Below are 18,882 nucleotides of genomic sequence, written 5' to 3'. Positions count from 1 at the left end.
AGACGCGATATATTTGTTCTTATTCCAATCAATCGTTGGATCGTCTTAAGGGCCCGTCAGGTAGAGGGGCGGGTGTCGTTAAAATCGTAATCAACACGGACCTTTTCACGAATAGAAAACTGCACCCTTCCGAGAAAGCCCATGAGCTGAATTATATCAACAGACACCAGCCAAAAACTTAGAAAAACGCATTCGGATTTACTGTCACTCGTCCTGCTCCTGCACCGACTGAAGCTAACACTGGCAAGCGAGGGCCAACGACTAACCGTGGAACCAGATGGTGGCAGCACCTTCCATAAACCCGGAAATAAATAATGAATATTATTTTCAAAATACATTTTTCACCTAATTAACGCTTAACACTCAAATCGTATCATATATTATTGAGTGACATGTATAGATTGAGGCATATGCAGTTACTGTTGCGAAATTATCCCCTTTTTCAATTCAAAAATCGTCTATCTTCGAAGGTAATTTCTGAATTTCACTAAAGGTCAATTCAATTCAAAGTCATTATATTTAACATATATATTCACCACCCGTCATTTCTTTTATTTTTATATCTGAAGTGCACTTAATGAGGAGTATTTAGATGGGCTGGATTTTGTGCCAACTCCCTATATAATTCTTGGAGGATAAAAATCTAAATCTTGTTAAATCTAAATTTGGACAATTCAATTTAAGGTGCCAAGTGAACCAACATGGAAGAGAAAACCTGATAAAGCAGAGGTAGAAATATTTGGAATCCCTAATGTCAATTTGTCAATTCATATTATCGAGCTTTAACGAAAAAAGATATTTTTTTCTACAATTTTCAGCCTTCCATTGATGAGGATATGGTATATTTACTTGAGCGACTCTCGCTGGTTGACTTCAGCAATCAGGCGGCAGTTGAACGGTTGTCAGATGCGATTAGATTTGCGAACCATCTACAAGACGTCGATACAAGCGGTGTGGAGCCCATGGAGTCTGTGTTAGAGGACAGGTAGGGTAGAACGGCAAAAAACTCCACCAAATTCTTCTTTCCATTGAAGTTCAGTTGACAGTGGCTTGCATGATCTGCCTCTACTCTCTTAAGGTCTTTATATTTGCGAGATGATATTGTGAATGAAGGCAAAATTCGAGAGCAGATTTTACGGAATGCTTCACAAACCGTTGAAGAATACTTTGTGGCACCTCCAGGTTAGTACACACTTTCGTCGGAATTCAAATTATCGCAGTTGCAGTGCATATGTATTCCCATTTCAATACTCGCGCTAAGTGTTTATACATTAACATTCTTCTCCTTTCAGGAAATATTCCCTTAAAGAAGGAAGATATTTCAGTTAATCCTCAAAAGAAAAGCTGAGGAAGGAAATTCAGATTGAAAAAGAATATCTGAACTGTTGTGAAATGTTGTGAATCAGTAGTTGCTGCCGATGCAATGATAGTCACGTATATTCCACAAACTGCATTGGTTTTAAGTAGTGTCAACCAATTATTAGTTTATTAACTACAAAAAGTGAAATTATGGGCAGGAAAATCGCTCAAGTAAAGATGTAGTGATATCGTAGTTTTGAAATCAATTTTTCAGGAATGAATACCCAATGTATAATAACGGAACAAATGATGGAAAAAACGTTAAAATTTGTTTTGAAAATAAAAAGAATGATTTCAAATTTATTATTACTTTTAAATTTTTACATAACATCGAAGTTTCATTTCAAGTGCTTAAAAGAATTGTAAGGAATTTGCGTCTCGGATCCTATTTATCAATGGTGTTACATACGTCACGTTATTGCGTCACGTTTGGTACCGATGTTAATACATTCAGCTGGGTGAACTTAAGATTCGAGTTCTTAATTAGTTATTCACGGCCGGGCCCGTAGCGCTAAAAATTCGTTCCGAAGGAAACCTGTACAATCTATATTATGTTACTTCATTTACCTGGACGTTCGTAAAATCGTAAGGAGGCTATATCTGAGCATCCAATTGCAAAATTTTCTTTGGGGTGGGCACCAGACCCCCATTCAATTCTGCCCAAATTAAAAAACGAACCCACCCGAATTTCTCGCTACTACGGGCCTGCGTGGTAAAATATTTGATTACCTACAAAACCATAACCAAGTTCAACGGTTTTTTTTTAGTCGTGTTAACAATGAAAATAAACTAATCACAAGTTAACTCATACTATAATTTAACAGCTATAACCCAGATACAGTGGAAACTCCTTATTACAAGTATTCGGGGTAATTGAAAATCATTCGTATCAACGAAATTCGTTACTATACAATCCAACGTAAATTTCCCGCCAATAGTTTCCTATCGATTCCTAGCAAGACATCATGTTCCCTGTTCGAAATTTGAATTTTAGAACAAGTCCACTTGGCTTGATTTATTAATTATATGCAGCTAGATATGGTCTGCTACCGTTCTAACAGGAAATTCATCTTCGATTGATTAAGATCATCTACATACGGACATCAATCACACAGCAAACCTAATTTACAATTTATGATGATACATAAAGGCTATATAGATTATTTGTTTTAATAGTTAACGACTCATTTTGTGCGCATATGTAGTGTATATCATAGTGCTTCAATTGCTAGAATTCCTATCAAAATTAAGTTGAATCGGGTATTTTGAAGTCATCTTCACCTGCATATACAATGGAAGTATATATGTCGTAGGCCTTTATATCTAATTTGTGATCACGAATGTACCTCAAATGGAGATGGAAAAAAACAGCTACGGACTAAACAAGAGATGTAAGCATGGTGTCAAATGACAAAAGATTAAATTGATATCAAGTTGTTCATTAGGATCTATATTCGGTTATTAGAATCTAGTTGAAAAAGCATGCGTATCACATTCTATTTAGCTATTCATAAAGCAACGTTAATATTCATCTGACTTATCACGGAACTGTATATCTATTTCAATTTTCAAAAAATTTCAAATCGAGACTATTATCCAAAATCTAGTGCGGTTTCTTTGTGTAAGAAAAACGTGATCTACTTCTGTCTAACCTTCAAAGGACATCGTGACGCATTTCAGATCCGGCTGCATACCGTGATTCTATGTATATATATGTATATTAATCTCCGAAATTCTATTCACAAACTAGTTTTTGCTCGTACAGTAATCATGTATATGGGCTAATATTTTGTTGATCGTTGTACATAAAGCTTTTTACACCGGTAAACATTGTGAAAAGAAACTCATGCCCATGTTAATGTTGAAAAAAGCCGTCGACAAAGAAAACAAAATTTATGATTCTAGTGAAAATATATCTGTCGATGATTCTGATTCTAGTACAGGACGGCGGAGACCAATGTGAGGAATAAAGCAGGAAAAACGGACCGCGAAATGTAATTCACGGAACCAGCATTGCATAAGTCTGAAAAACAGTAACATCTTGTCTGCTCTCCAGAATTGCCCGCATCCCAATAGCATGCGTCATCTTTGGACTGCGGCGTGTACCGATTTTTTGGTATACACATCTTGGTCGTCACATTGTAGACTGAAACGAATAGAAATACCTGACACACCCGAGGACATGATATCAAACACAAAGCATATACATATATATATAAAATATTTAGGTCGATTGAAAGGAAGGCGTCAATTGTAAGAATTGACACGACCACGGATAATTTCATGTGGATATTTTTTGCAATTTTTCCCAACTGAGAATAATATGCAGATTTGAGTTGATTGTATTTTAGCCGAGACATCATATTGAGATTTGATAGAGTTTTGATATTGCGTTTTTCACTATTAAATAGCAAAATGAACCATCATTAATACATGAAGTCAATTTATGAAGCTCTGAGCTTGTACGTACGGATTTGTTATACAAAATGACGATGATTTACTTCAGCACGAATCACAGAGAATTTTTCGTATATAGAACTTACCTTGCTTTTGATGGATACCGCCGTATTTCGGTTTATTGTAACCTAATGTCATCAGCGTCACATATTTTGCGCATGCCACACAATCATCTTGTTCGACGACATCACCTTCGCGACATTGTTTCGGTTTCACCGAACCTCGAAAAACGTTGCATTCAAAACATTTGATCGTATCCGTCGCCTTTCTGGGCGGTTGATCCTGTGTATTTGGATTTTGCGACGCGCCTAGATATTTTGAAATTAATTCGGTATCATTTGAGTTGAGGATCAAGAAAATACGTTTTCCAGTTTCACAAGTTATTTAATTCTCGAAAAATTTGATTGAGTAAGAAGACGCGGCACATTGCATTTTTCAACTTCTTATGTATTTGTAGGTATTTGATAACTTTTTAGTTCGTTAGGAAATATTAGCATTAGAAGACATCAACTCTTAACAAGATAAGGAAATTTAATTTCAAACAATTCATCGCACTTACCCGGTTCTAACAAAGATATAAGTACAAGGGTAAAAACCCCAATATGAAATAGGCTAGTTCCAGCCATTTCGCTCGCAATTTGTTTTTCAAGTGAAGACGATTGACGTATTGCACTCGTTGTTTTATACGGTAAAAGCCATTCATGCATAGAACCGGTTTTGAACGTTTGTATATATGTTTGCTTAACTAAGAATTTGGCAATAAAGGGCTAAAGACTGGCGACATTCAAAACTTGAAATTTGCTGGTGCACTAAAAAGTTCATACCAGTGTTCTCGGTCGATGCCCCTGCTTAGCGTCTCGTGCAGACACGCACGCGTGATGAGCGGTCTCGTTTTTTTTGCGACTATTTGATTGATGTGACAAAAATTTGACACAATAAATGTTGTTGAAGGCACGGGCTGATTTAAGAGATTTGCAAGGAAAGCGTCAATGTTCGACCCAGTAACGGTGCGCAGAAGTTATTATTCGTGATTCATAGTTGCCGAATGCCGCTCCGGATGGATTCAAGTTCTAGTGCTTTTGTGTTTCAGAATATTGGAATGGAGTAGCAGTAACTGCTGACTTAGCCCGAATGGAGCAAGCACTCATCTCTAGTACACTCAGACCCCGGGTCCAGGGGGGGCGCCGCACAAAAAGTTCTGATATATGCAGAGAAATTGAGCATGTAAATTTACATTCTTTGAAGGGTCTCATCCGATCGTACCAAGGCGCCCAAAAGATGTTCCACCTTACCATCGATATTATATTGAGTTTGATGGTGTCTAGTTCTTGAATCCTTTTCCGCATTGTAGTGCGCGGTGTAAAGATTAAGTGGGACTCGAACGCGACTCGAACCCGTTCTAGATCAGTTGCTGCGGGATGCAATTTAGTTTCAAGTATTAATAGGCGGAAGCGTTGAATCAACAAGACAAATTACTTTTTGTCGCAGAAAATGCCTCCAAATTAGTATCTGAAAGATTTTTAGACACCATACAGCGATGGATCCGAGCCAACAGAATATATGCACGATTAATAATCTAACTTTATTAACCCCAGTATCTGAAGAATCGGGTAAGAAAATACCCAAACAAAAGAAGAACCCATCTCTCTCGGGATCTCCTCCATCGATCGATCGAGAGTCAGTCTTCTTCTTCCGTATACTGTCAGCATCAGTCTCACACTCTCACCACCCACTACTTATCGTAATCACACACATGTACATACACCACCAGGGACTCGTCTTGAAGTTTGGATGTTTATAGTAGCTTGTGTTGCGCGTTGGATCTTACATGTGCAGGACATCTTTATTACTAAAAAGGGTAAAGGCTTATTTCTAATTGTAAATGTTATCGTCTTATTTCAGCGATCAAATGTTTATGTAAAAGATATAAATCAGATAAATTTTACACTAACGCCGGCTCCACTCTGATCGCAATAAATCCATTTAGAACAATACCGCATATATACAGCGTCGATGTTATAGAACAACATAATACGCATCGTTTGGACGATTTGTCGCCGCATGTGTTCCTTCTGTCTCAAAAAGCATTCCTCGGTCTTCGAAATGACGTCACGCGTCAAAATCAAAGCGTTATCATTAGCGGAGAGAGCGGCGCTGGAAAGGTATTTCGATTTTTTAAAATGACTTGACTGTTTAGAGAGGGTCTACTTTGTTTATGTACTCTTTCTATAGCTATGGCGTATTCATTTCTGTCTCTTTACCTAGAAGACTTTTGATTTAACTTCAGACAGTGACGGCGAAACTGGTGATGAAATACTTGACTTCAGTCGCTGGTGACAAGGATTCTGCTGTCGATGATTTGACCGGCGCAAAAATTGAACGACGAATATTAGATTCGAATCCAGTATTAGAAGCGTTTGGTATGCACGAGTTTTGATTATAATTATCCTTTTATTTATGAATTCACTGATTCCTTAGTAATTTCTATAGATATACGTACACAGCGCACAAGATGGCAAAATACCACTATCAATCAATGTCAGTTTTGAATATTTTGTTTTAGGTAATGCTGTAACAGCTAGGAATGACAATAGCTCCAGATTTGGAAAATATATCAAGCTACAGTTCAATCGGTAATAGGCCTATGGAATATTTGGTCTGATATGAAAAGCTCGTATTCAAGAGATTCGCACCCTTATTTATAGCTGTAGCGTAACAGTGAAGTCATGTTAAATATTTCTAATTCTCACAGGTCATCTGCCATAATCGGTTCACATATACAGACCTATTTACTAGAGAAAACTAGAGTTGTTCATCAAAACCACAGGGAAAGTAATTTCCATGTTTTCTATCAGGTAGGAATCCAAATTTCATCCATGCAGCATTCTATGCATACACATAAATAGGAACTGAATTCGCATATATTTTTGATTTCATATATTCATTTGTGTCATCATCACAAATATTTCATAGATGCTACAAGGGGCGAGTACTGCTGAAAGACAGACTTGGTTGTTGTCCGATTTGAAAGCGTCAGATTTTGTTAATTTGAACAATGCCATCCGACAGAATATCCACGATGAAAATGCTTGGAAGGAGCTCACAGATGCATTGACTGAAATCGGAGTCACTTTCGTTCAACAACAGAATATATTCAAGGTATAGAAGATTTGTTCGGATAAATGCTCTGTGATTGAATGTTATAATTCAACGTGAATTTTACCGATTCAATTTTCAGATTTTGAGTTCTGTTCTACACATGGGAAATTTGGCATTTGTTGTCGATGAAGATGATGATTCTTGCTCTCTGCCATCAGGACATTCAGGTAATTCTTAATATAATGTTACATTTCATGAAAGAGTTTCGCTAAAGATCCTCTCTTGATTTTTCAAATACGCCTACATTGATTGGCTTCATACACTAGTTATGAGTGTAGACATGTGAAATATTAAGGGATGAAATTGGTTCTAGCTCTAAAGCATAAGCATCAACTACTGGTATATTAATGAAATTCTCATTTTCAGTTAAAAGAAGTTTAGACTTTGCTTGTCGGTTATTGGGACTCGACAGTGACAAGCTTGAACGCGTTCTAACATTTCGGGAGATAACTGCCAGTCACAGTCGTCGAAAAAGTGTCTTTCATAAAGCGTGCTCTTTGGATGAATCGAACTGTCGACGCGACTGTCTCTCAAAGTTACTCTATCAGAAGTAGGTCTCACTTTAAAACCAATTATCTCAGCACCTAGAGATTTCCATAACAATGGTTACATTGAAAAGCACATGATATTGATACTCTTAACTCTAATCTTGATTTAATTACAACAATATAATTAGTTTTTAAAGTCTTGATAACGTTTTACGAAGTTCCCATTAACTTAATCTTGTTGCATGTTGGCACTGTTCTGTGACTGTTTGACTATGTTTGCTAACAAGGAATTGGGTGTTTCAGGTTATTTGATTGGCTGGTGGAATTGATCAATTCTGTCATTAAGAGTGATCACGTATGCAATTTCATAGGTAAAGAGCTGCTATAATTTCATAAAATGATAATTAGGTTCCGGGATTCATTCAATATCAAGACTAGTAGTTGCCTATTGATGTACCAGTCAGTTGAGTTTTGATTCTTGCAAGATTGAGCAGCGGCAGATGGTTTCGAACCCCCCTTTCTGACCAAGTGCCCTTTTTGAAAATCCACTTGATATAGGCTTCATATCCCTAGTACTGATCTTTATCTTTTATGCACTAGGATTGTATTGAAATATACCTAGTGCTGTATTTTCAAAGTAATTCTGGGGGAGGACCTCAAACCCCTCTGCTAGGACTTAATGCTTGCGGTGCTTGCCGGGAGACCCGCCATAACCTAACTAAAAAACTGCCCTTTTCATACGAGTTGAATCCCCTCTTTCTTCCAGCCTAAATCCACCCCTGTTGAAGTAAAATCTGACAATAATTGAACCTCAATTGAGTTTTTGGGCTTATGCTACAAGTTTATCGTTTTCAATTTCTTGAGAAAAAGAGTATTTTTGACTAATGCGGCCAATTTTTCTAACAGGAATATTGGATATCTATGGTTTTGAAAGTTTCATCGAAAACAGTCTTGAACAACTGTGTATCAATTATGCGAATGAGAAATTACAACAACATTTTGTAGCACAATTTCTGAAGGAATTACAGGTATAAAGATGATAAAGATGACATTGAATGTTGTAATAGATTACATATGTATATGGTCAGAAATTTTCTTATGAAACAAAGGAATATCTGTTGTTATTGATTGTAGGAAGAGTATATTTCTGAAGCCATGCCTTGGACGTACACAGAATTTTCTGATAATTCATTGTGTCTGGATATTTTGGAAGGCCAAATAAGCGTTTTGTCACTGATTAATGAGGTACTGTATTCGTATCATGATATTGAATATGCTTTTTCTGCTCAGAATGAATATACCCTGTACTATGATACATGTTTTTGAATACGATGGGAATTATTTCAGGAATGCTTTCTGAATCGGCCGTCAAATGACAAAGCTTTACTCGAGCGACTAGATGGAAACTTAAATCAAAATAAACATTTTAAATGTCCCAGAAATGGCAATTGTTGTTTCATCATAAAACATTACGCCGGTGATGTGCGGTATAGACTTGCAGGCTTGGTAGAGAAAAACAAGGTAAAGTCTATTAGTTTGAGAATATTCATTATTATATGGATCTGCGCTTGTTAAAACAGGTTCCCTATGACTCCTTGATTCCTTAAAAAGTTTGAAACTCCTTTAATTTGAACTAAATGTCAGAAACTCCTTCAATTTTGAGAAATAGGCAATTAGATACTTAAGAACTGGTACATTAGACTATGCCTAAATCAGTACAGTCGGAACCAGGATCTTTTTGTTACCCTACTAGGTGGTCACCAAATTAGAAATCAAGCTTAGTAGGGTAAAGGTTAAATATTTACTTATAAAACCACCAAATTAATGGTTTACTGAGATGAACAGTACTGATTTAGGAGGAGTCTACTGTAATTGGGATATGGAATTGATGCCGGCACTTCCTTGAGATATGAAATTTTCTCCTTCATAACGCTTAGAAACTCCTTATGTCCAGGAATGAATGATCTGTGGGGACCCTGTAAACGAGGTTTACCTTCAATATTTTGTAGGACGATATCCCGAATGAGTTGACAAATCTCTTGAAAGGTAGCAATAATGAATTTGTAAGGCAGTTATTTTCAAACTCTGATACGGAAACGACCAGCAGAAAGAAGAAGACTGTATTTTCAAAATTCAAGGTTCGTAGTACAGAATTTACGGTGAATTTACAACTATGTCACATTTTTTATCCTTCCCAAATACAGATAACTTTAACTTTGATCTTTGACTAAACAGAGCTCGAATTCTTCTTTGCTGGGGACAAATTCTCAGCACTATATTTGCCTAGAAGTATTTTCATTAGGATAATTATACTTCCAGACATCTTTAGACGCTTTAATGGCAACACTGAAGAGTACCGATACTTTCTACGTACGGTGTATAAAACCGAATCGCGAGAGTTTGCCCGGGTCATTCGACAATCTGTATGTTCTAGATCAGATGAGAGCATGCGGCGTTATGGAGACTGTCGAAATCTGTCGACAAGGTTATCCAGCGAGGTAAATCAATATCAGGGTGACGTGGAAGTAAAACTGCGGAAATTATCGAATTCAATTTCATGGTTTTGTCTTTTTTCTTAAGATTGCCATACACCGAATTCCTACAGAGATATGGAGTATTGCTGAGGGAGCATCAATCTGTACGTCACACTGATGCAAAGATAACTACGCCATCGTTGCCAGCACCTGGCGCACGTACAGCATCTGATCACAGCGATGATAATAAAGAAAATGAAGCGCTTATTGAACCACTAGATGTTCTCTATAGTAAACAATTCGATATAAACACCACTCCCAGAAAGTCAATGACGCCGAAAAGACGTCTGCGCAGACGTGCGGGTAAGATGGCTACAAATTTTCTGATGAATAAATGAGAATCTGCAATTTTGGAAAAAGATTATTTGCGAATATTTCAGAGGAAAGAAATTTTGGTATAGATAATCATTTTGCCAGCCTCGTTATTTTATGTTGCAGCTGTGTCGAGCGCCGACCATACTAGGAAATGTTGCGCAACTGTAATGAAGTACGTGTTCGGTCGTCAGTATCTCGCTTCACACAATCTAACTCATCAGTTCGGCAAAACTAAAATCTATCTGAGAGATGGGCAGGTAAACAGTTGATCGACATTGTTGACAATTGCAGGGTCCAATCTAAGGAATGAAAGCCACTTGCCCGGGAGGGGGGGGCAAGCATATCTGAAATTTTAAATTTTGCTTGCCCCCTCCAAAAGCTACTTGCCCTACCGAGGCAGTCCAATTGGTGGCACTATGATTCCTTTTCTGAAAAATCTTCCATTTTATCGCGAAAACGAAATGCGTTAAGAAATCCGTTGTATCGAATGGGAAAAAAAGCTTTGTGACATAAAATTGCACTAGCCCGGGGGACAAATGATAATGATAACCTACTCGCCCTGATGAGAATATACTTGTCCCGGGCAATCGGACAAGTGCTTAGATTGGACCCTGCAATTGTAGATGTAACTCGAATGAAATGTGCTCATTGAAACTCAGTTTAGTCATCATCATAGACACGTTTCGTTTTTTTCAGCTCGAAGCTTTGGAATCCAGTCGCAATACGACGTTATCGAAATTTGTGTTCACGATACAATGTGCGTGGAGACGAAAACTCCGCTGGCGAAAGCGAAAACAAAAAGCAGTCATCAAGATTCAGTCAGGTAAATACTAATTGAAATAGTTCCGCAGTTGTGAGTTATTAGATTTAACTTATTAAAAATGAACTAATTTTATCTCAACTATGGAACTGGATCCTGTATTTCTAGAGATAGTTGAATTGAAGCGTTAACGAATTACTGTTTTAGTTTTTGTTTTTGGTTCTTCAGTCGTTCGTTGTTGGTTGGTTAGAAAACGTATTAGAAAGTTACAAGACGCTGCTTCGAAAATACAATCCGCTTACCGAACGTTCAAATCGAAACACAATTCTGGGCGATCGTTTTCGGATTTTGGTGATTTTAAAACCGACATTGCGGATAATTTTGGATTCTCAGTTATACCACTGGATATTGACAGTTCTATGCAGTCTACGATTTCCAGTAGAGAAAGCAATAGCGCTAGTAACTTTTCACATAGATTTAGTTTAGATTATACGACAATAGGTTCGAATACGCTTCGAAGAGGCAGCTTTTATCAAGGTAGGCAGTGTCAAGTGATTAGTTCTGTTAATTGCTATTACCGGTAATCAATGTAGCATTGGGTCTAGATTATCGTTTTGATAATTCTCTAATAAGTGCTTGAAATTGTGTATTATAGATATCCGTCTGGCAGTGCGAGCTCCGATTCATCAAGTGCTATCAGAAATAGCTGCAGGTCAAAGAATTACATATCCTCATCTTACATATCTGGAGGTCGGCAATGGAATCGTGACCAGACGAAGGCTTCCAAGGGTAAAACAAATCAAAATCACAAATTCCAATGCATCGATAACCTAATACACAACAAGCCATAGGCGACCATGGTTCTCTGGCTTAGGCTAGAACTACGAAATTACCATGCGTTAGTTTCCATTGCATTTTGGATATGTTGCATCTAGGCCCTGGGACCATTAGCTAAATTCTGTCAAGACTGCTTTTTGGATTTCAACCTTTAGATTAAGGTCGGCCACACACAGACAGATACAAGAATGAGGGTTTCACAGAAGCCCGAGAACCAATAATCATCAAATAGAATTTAAGAACTGATAAAAAGAAATACGTGTACTAGTTTCAGTTGAAGCTATATCGGGTTTTGATGTAGTATTATTTCTACAATCTACCTATCTGAAATATTCTTTATATGCATGTACAAATATTTTTATAAACCGCGCTTGTTTTGTTGTAGGTTCCAATCAAGTTTCACGTCAAAGTGAATTCGGTTATCAAATGTGGACATTACGCAAGAACTAAAGAGTTTGCTTGTAGTTTGTTGGATTGCCTCCCGGATAGAATCCCTTCAGTGTAAAGATGAATGAATTAAGGATGGTGGGATTTTTTTATGGATTTCAACTGAACCTCACACTAGCTAATCTAAACATTAGCGGTTCTATGAGGATGACTCTTAGCAATACATGTAATTGAGTTGCCATTAATATAAGACATTAATCAAGACTATTTTGCTTGCTTTGTTTGTAATTATATAATAATGCTGTGATAAATCTGTTTTTATTTTGGTAAATAAAATTATGATTTTAAAATTTCTTTATACGCATGACTTCTCCTTGTGGTTAACTGTCTCTAGTCTTCAGGAAGTCATGGATTCTGCGAGTTCCAAGTCGAAGCTGTCTAAACTTCTCAGATTCTTATGTATGTCACTAATCTAAACGTCTATCTTGAGGAAAAGGGCAACCCGTTCATAACAGTTTCTCTCGAACAACTAAAGGTCATTTGATTTCTACACACATGAAATGTCAAAGTACAGTTGCAGCGATATATTCCTCTAAAACCGTGAAATCTGAGAGAAAGTGACGAGTTCTCGGATTCTTGTGTGAGTAATGGGAGCACAAAAAGATGGGTTTGATATCTCCTTACTTGAAATCCTTTACAATTAACAATGAAATCTTGACAAACGATTTACTTATTCTTTATTTCATTGTCAGCACAATACAATGGAACCACGGCAGTATCCATTCAATTGCTATCTCGTCAGACTTGTAACTTGCATTTGCTCGTAATATAAATAGTTCTGTTTGAAACATTTCTGTGCATAACCATTTTATCCAGTAGATTTCCTCTTATCTGACTTGACTTTTTTCTCGTGTAACTTTCGCTTTTCGACTAATTTTCGTGCCTGAAAAACAAAAGTGAAGTCACGTTTATTATGGATTTGTGTCAACTTTCAGTGGTTTAAAAAGGTACCACGAGACACAATTATAACTCGCCTCCTGAGCTTTCTTTTTCTGTGAATACATAATCTTATTGTAGAGTCGTCGCTTTTTCTTCGGGATCATCATCTCCGATAGTTTTTTCTCTTCGTCTTGCTGTTTCTTCAACTGTTTATTCTGATCGACCTTTTCCACCTTGCCGGCTTCGACGGACATGTTGAGCAATTTCTTCTGACCGTGTTTGCGTTTCTTCGCCACAGGCTCTTCATCATCAACATCGTCTTCAGAGATATCTACAATGTATGATAATGTATATTGTATTCTTTAAATAATATATACATTAAATGAGCATTAGCCCTGTAACATCTAATTCTAACGCTTTTGAAGAAAATTGAGATCCAAATTACAGGATCCCAAATCCATGAAATATCAAGAGTTAAAAATTTGATGAATTTACCCTCCTCATCTTCATCATCATCATCATCTTCCACCTCTTCTTCATCTTCAGAGCTTTCCTCATCATTATCATCATCATCATCATTATTAATCATATCCTCAACACCGACTCCTTCATCTTCTTCATCCTCTTCACCATCTTCCTCTTCCTCACTAGAAACTAAGGACGAAAACAATGACAATGAACTCGTCTCTACCAGTACATTTTCTAAATAGCTAGAAGAACGCTGCTGATGCTGTATTTTATTTCTAAGAGTAGTCGTCAGCAGTTTACTAACCTTCGACTTCAATTCCACTTTTTTCCGGCGGAACGTAATCTTCGTCGCCATCCTCGACGAACGGAGACAGATGAGGAGGTAGCGTCGCTCCCGGGAAATAATCCTCGACCGCGATTAGCTTGTGCGAATTAATACAATCAAATACCCACTGCGGTTGCACATAATACCTATAAATACAAGACATATACCGTATATCTTCTTAATCCATATCTAATTTGCGGAATACAGTAAAACCCTCTTAACTGAGATGTATGGGACCAATGAAATTTGCCAAGTTGCCAAGAAATCCGAATCGAACATCATAATTTTACATATGGGTTAACTTAAAATAATATCCAGATTAGATCAAAATTAGACTGATCCAGATTAAGCAGGTACAACCATACAATTACAATATTTGGTGGATTGGTGTAGGCAAATTGGCATTCAATAAATGGGTACCTGGCCTGATAGATGACAGCTGCTCGGATGTTACTTCTCCACAGAGAGATGATTGATGTATGGTTTGAGTCAGAGATATGGGCTAGGGGTAATGGTACCAACTGTGAACATTGTATCACAGTAAAACGGGTGCTATAGAAATTAAATGATTAAATATTCTACCTGGACATGTACTGTTTTTCGGCCATAGGCCGATCTACGATTTGATGCGTAATCGTCTCATCGGTTTCTTTATAAGTAGCACCAACAGCGACCGTTTCACACCACGAAACTTCACCGCCAAATGATCTTAACACAAAAATACAAAACAACATAATCATAACAACCGGTATGATACAATTTACTGATAATAATTTCCCGTCTATTACGGTAGCTCTTTTACCTGATAACGAATGCGAGATTTTCTCTCGGAATCTCCCGGTTCAGGTAGAATTTCAAATCTTTGAATAGATTTTGGAATTTCTTCAAGTTGTCTCGTTCAACTTTAGCCTTTTCGACGAGGTCGGGGTCGTTAGTATCGGCGGATGAGAATTCGTCCAGTTCGACCTCTTCCTCTTGCACGTTGGAGATGGATTTCAAGCTTTGCGTCAAGGCAGCGAGGCGCTCGTCCCGTTCGTCGTGTGGCGTACACATTTGGTTTTTCGTCGATGAAACGTGCTTCATGTCTTTGATGTTTCGTTTCGTTTTCTTCGAGATGTTTTCCAGACTCGGTATTTCGCTGGACTCTTTTTCATTGAAAAGCTCCAACTGGAAATATAAAGGTCAACTGGAACAACTACCAACCTAGAGATTTTTTTATGACTCATTTCAACCAATACTGATGACTAACCTTTGGGGGATAAGTTAGGTTTATTGTGTGGTACAATCTAAAGTTGATGAAACCTAACAGCGTAACATAAAACTCAACGAATACACCCATGATCTTGTAATCTACATCTGACGTATGCTGAAATGGAGTTGTACATTTTATTTTGTATATGTATCTTAAGGCCAAAAATTTCTCCATCACTCAAAATGCTGCTTACCTCATATCCCAGATTGTGCGGTACTATCCAAGTAATAGTCTGTCCCATCACCTCTGCTTGGTAGTAAATACCTTTGATTGATATAAAAACCTATAACAAAGAGAAGATTATTCTATAATTCTATCAAAAAAATATCAAAGGTCCGACGTAACAATATTTTTACAAACTCACTTTTCTAAGAGCCCTGGCGTTGATAACGTAATGCATGAATTCGACGACTAGCCGTCTACATAGTTTTAACATTCCGGCGTAAGCTTTACGCGTGTTCGGCAAAACGGAAAACAAAGCTGCCATCGAAAGACAATCATCCATATCCCGTACGGCATCGACAAAAGACGGATACCTGAATAATAACGAATAAACAAATAAAGCAAACTAATTTTCCGGGGAGAGGGGCAATGGTCCTAGAATCTTAATTTACCTCTCCTTTACGATGTGGTCTAATGAATATTTCGGTTTATTCTGTTTCAATCGGTCCGTTTGGTCCGATTCTCCTTTCGCTACTGCTTTCTTTATTTTTCGCGCAAATATCTACAACGGCAAGAATCTCAAATGAACCAAACTAGTCGATTTTAAATGCAGTCGGCTTTCGATATTCTGCCACTGTTGGGACCAAGGTCTTCGGCTGATAATCTTAAGGTGGTTAAACTGAACACCATTAGGGGCCTATAGGCTACTCGATGATGAAGGATATGAAAATTTGAGTTGAAACTGGAGGTGGCGGAAAATTGGATGGCGGGTTGACTGTATCTTCATTTTGCGCGAGGATCATAATAATTTCCACAAACCTTCAGTGATCTGAATTTGTTAATGATAGGCTCATGCAGTAGAAATTGAATATCTTTCTTGTGATAGTAGGTTTTAGCGGTTGTATCGCCTTTTCCTGCCTTCTTCTTATTCTTTGGTTCGTGTGGATAGATTCCTTTCAAGATACATAATCGCCTGGAAAAGATCAAGAAATTTGCCAGACTCAGTTTTGCAGTCGTGTAGGTCTAAGCCTAAGGCTATACCAGTATATCTTTAATAAAAAACCTTTTTGGTTTAATGTTTGGCTTTATAATCCTTTATATCTATAAGGTGCCAGTTATTTGATAGAGAATTAAGTAGGTTTAATTAAGCCTGTCTGTGATGAGATTTTGGTGATCCATACCTGAAATCTGGTAATGACAATTGGAGTTTCTTCACTGCTTGATTTCTTGAGACGTACGTATTGGCAGTACCTTTTTCATACTATAAAAGAAATATACACATATCTAACATATCATATAATTAGGAGAGGTGACCACACAGATTATAATATAATTTCTCTTTTCTTTTTTTGATAACCAATCAATAAAGATTAATTGAACTGAATTGATGCAATCAGAATAATTTTTCGTGAATTCTCAACATCTTTAAGATTCAAAGAGAAAATAATTTAGAAACTAAATACGAGTTCAATCAAGGGAACAATTTTTTCTTTCGATCTCAATTGATATAGATAGAAATTCAGCTACCTTTCGCTGTATTCGACCCATGATTTCTGTCAAACACGTGTACGATGTAAATATTGAAATGGTGGCAGCACTGTACGGTGAGGGTTCAATTGGTGTCGATTTAATCGAAGTACCCGGCGTTTTTGGACAACTTTTTTAGCACATCTTTTTCGTCGATCGTTGTCGCTTTTAACTTTTATGATAACAGCTATCAAATATAAAGAACATAATCAGAACTCTCAAGATCTGAACGGTATAATATTTTCAGCTGAGGACGATCCAGCTTCATTGGTGTACTGAACATCCGAGAAAATATTACTGCAAAAATTCCAGCTTCCAGTTACGTGTTTAAGAAAACCTCAATACTCATTTAAGAAACACAAACATTAGAACGGCCCCAAAACCGTGTAGATCATGTCTGACTTTTGTGTGTCCAGTAGTAAAGATTGCCAACAGTCGAGGTAATTAATAATTGTCATGACATTAATTAGTTTCTCGAGAACAATAAACAGCAAAACTCTCTCACGCTGTATATCACAAAAGTGCTTACGTCCCAATCATAATGAGGTAAATCATAATAATCTATAATGCATATACATTAATCACTATACAGGAGAAACATCCGAAGAAGAGAGGAATATTGTTAGATAAAACTTTAGCGGTAAGATTACAAAGCATTCATTACTTCACTCTATGTGGATGTATTTATATGCGTTCAGTAAGATCCGTAGACCGTTCTACAACTCTTCAAACGAACTTGTGTTTTCGCATGTGAGTAGGATTGACTGTAGGATTGACTGTTAACTCACCGCTAATTGAGCCATTGAAATAAACTACCAGAAACTTAAAATTGTGGAGCTAAGAACTCGAAACGTGAACAACGTTTCATTTTCCATCCTAAATATCGATATCGATTACATCGTTTAAAATAGATTCTTAGATAGTTTAAACAATTCAGGTGGAATCAATGTTAATCGTGGTAGTTTTAGTTTAAAAGATGAAATACCACGCGAGTGATCATCAACGGAGACTGATTTTCAGATACGGGATTGTTCAGATAATCGGCGGCGTTTTGACGTTGTTTTTGAACACGACTTCATTCATTATCGGAAATTACATCAGTTTTGCTTGGGTCGTTTTCCCGTCAGCCATTACGACCGTTATCACGGGAATATTCGGTGTCCTAAGCGGAGAAAAGAGTAGCGTCTTACTCGTCGTTTTCGGGATCATTTCGTGGCCTTTTTCGGCCGTTTTACTCCTGGCGGCAATCGGTGTTTCGGCAGTTGATCTTTCCACGCACATGCACATCTGTACTCAACAGGATTTCGCTACAGCTTCCCTTTGCAATGTCGACATTTCGACGAGAAATGTTGTCATCGTTTTGGCGGCGTTAAACGCGTTTTTATATTTGATGTGTTTTGCTTTGGGCATTTTACAAGTCATTCTGAAATGCCGCACCACTTGTTGCTACCGAGCAACCGAACCGTTATTTCAACAGCAAGGGGAATCACCGCCAACTGGAGTATTCACGTTGCAACCCTACCACGGCGACGGGACCGAAAATAAAATTGGACCCCTAGTCGTAATGCGGGATCCACAAAGCCCATTGCCGACACATCGACCGCAGAATCCATTCGATAGTAACGGGGTGGGGGAAAACTCGAGCGTTGGCGCTGGGGGAGTGGACAGCGTGATGCAAGGAACATGTCGAAGAATTGAACATTCACCGACGAGCTACTCCACGGGGCAAGAGGCTAAGAACAATGCACTAGAATTTTACACAACCGAACTACAACTAACCAATCGCCCTAATAGATCTCCAAGCGTTCTGCTCTCAGCGGATCTCAATGAGATGGCCACCGAGGAGGCAATTGCATCTCAATTCGCTATCCTCAGAGAACGACAGACGTTTCGAGAGCCAGTTGTACACCGTC

The 18,882-nt window shown here is 37.7% G+C and overlaps 4 protein-coding genes across 4 annotated transcripts; 2 read left to right on the top strand and 2 right to left on the bottom strand.

Annotated features, from left to right (window-relative positions):
- The first annotated feature begins 296 nt into the window (after positions 1 to 296).
- LOC141900225 (glutamyl-tRNA(Gln) amidotransferase subunit C, mitochondrial-like) lies at positions 297 to 1,658 on the top strand. Its single transcript, XM_074787018.1, has 5 exons — positions 297 to 470; positions 685 to 729; positions 819 to 985; positions 1,079 to 1,182; positions 1,293 to 1,658. Exons 1-5 carry the CDS (start codon positions 393 to 395, stop codon positions 1,346 to 1,348), a joined length of 450 nt encoding a protein of 149 aa, XP_074643119.1. The 5' UTR covers positions 297 to 392; the 3' UTR covers positions 1,349 to 1,658.
- A 29-nt stretch (positions 1,659 to 1,687) lies between these two features.
- Positions 1,688 to 4,459, bottom strand: LOC141899472 (uncharacterized). Its single transcript, XM_074785819.1, has 3 exons — positions 4,376 to 4,459; positions 3,903 to 4,124; positions 1,688 to 3,505 (listed from the first exon to the last, which is right to left on the bottom strand). The coding sequence occupies exons 1-3, from the start codon at positions 4,440 to 4,442 to the stop codon at positions 3,294 to 3,296; spliced, it is 501 nt and encodes a 166-aa protein (XP_074641920.1). The 5' UTR covers positions 4,443 to 4,459; the 3' UTR covers positions 1,688 to 3,293.
- An 894-nt stretch (positions 4,460 to 5,353) lies between these two features.
- On the top strand, positions 5,354 to 12,414 carry LOC141898310 (unconventional myosin-XIX-like). Its single transcript, XM_074784153.1, has 20 exons — positions 5,354 to 5,426; positions 5,719 to 5,978; positions 6,104 to 6,236; positions 6,380 to 6,449; positions 6,569 to 6,671; positions 6,790 to 6,975; positions 7,055 to 7,142; positions 7,342 to 7,525; positions 7,767 to 7,834; positions 8,370 to 8,491; positions 8,598 to 8,708; positions 8,811 to 8,984; positions 9,473 to 9,601; positions 9,783 to 9,961; positions 10,044 to 10,300; positions 10,436 to 10,569; positions 11,009 to 11,135; positions 11,301 to 11,609; positions 11,728 to 11,861; positions 12,295 to 12,414. Exons 1-20 carry the CDS (start codon positions 5,354 to 5,356, stop codon positions 12,412 to 12,414), a joined length of 2,961 nt encoding a protein of 986 aa, XP_074640254.1.
- Positions 12,415 to 13,025: 611 nt separating this feature from the next.
- On the bottom strand, positions 13,026 to 17,009 carry LOC141898707 (pescadillo homolog). The gene is made up of 13 exons (XM_074784759.1): positions 16,970 to 17,009; positions 16,624 to 16,703; positions 16,262 to 16,415; positions 15,895 to 16,004; positions 15,645 to 15,816; positions 15,474 to 15,563; positions 15,278 to 15,394; positions 14,831 to 15,195; positions 14,611 to 14,736; positions 14,008 to 14,174; positions 13,731 to 13,889; positions 13,331 to 13,566; positions 13,026 to 13,239 (listed from the first exon to the last, which is right to left on the bottom strand). The coding sequence occupies exons 1-13, from the start codon at positions 16,988 to 16,990 to the stop codon at positions 13,165 to 13,167; spliced, it is 1,872 nt and encodes a 623-aa protein (XP_074640860.1). The 5' UTR covers positions 16,991 to 17,009; the 3' UTR covers positions 13,026 to 13,164.
- Between the last annotated feature and the right edge of the window lie 1,873 nt (positions 17,010 to 18,882).

This window comes from Tubulanus polymorphus, chromosome 2, assembly GCF_964204645.1.
Source record: "Tubulanus polymorphus chromosome 2, tnTubPoly1.2, whole genome shotgun sequence".
Lineage (NCBI taxonomy): Eukaryota > Metazoa > Nemertea > Palaeonemertea > Tubulaniformes > Tubulanidae > Tubulanus > Tubulanus polymorphus.
The sequence above is the reverse complement of the archived record's forward strand: the minus strand, read 5'-3'. Positions and strand labels throughout refer to the sequence as shown.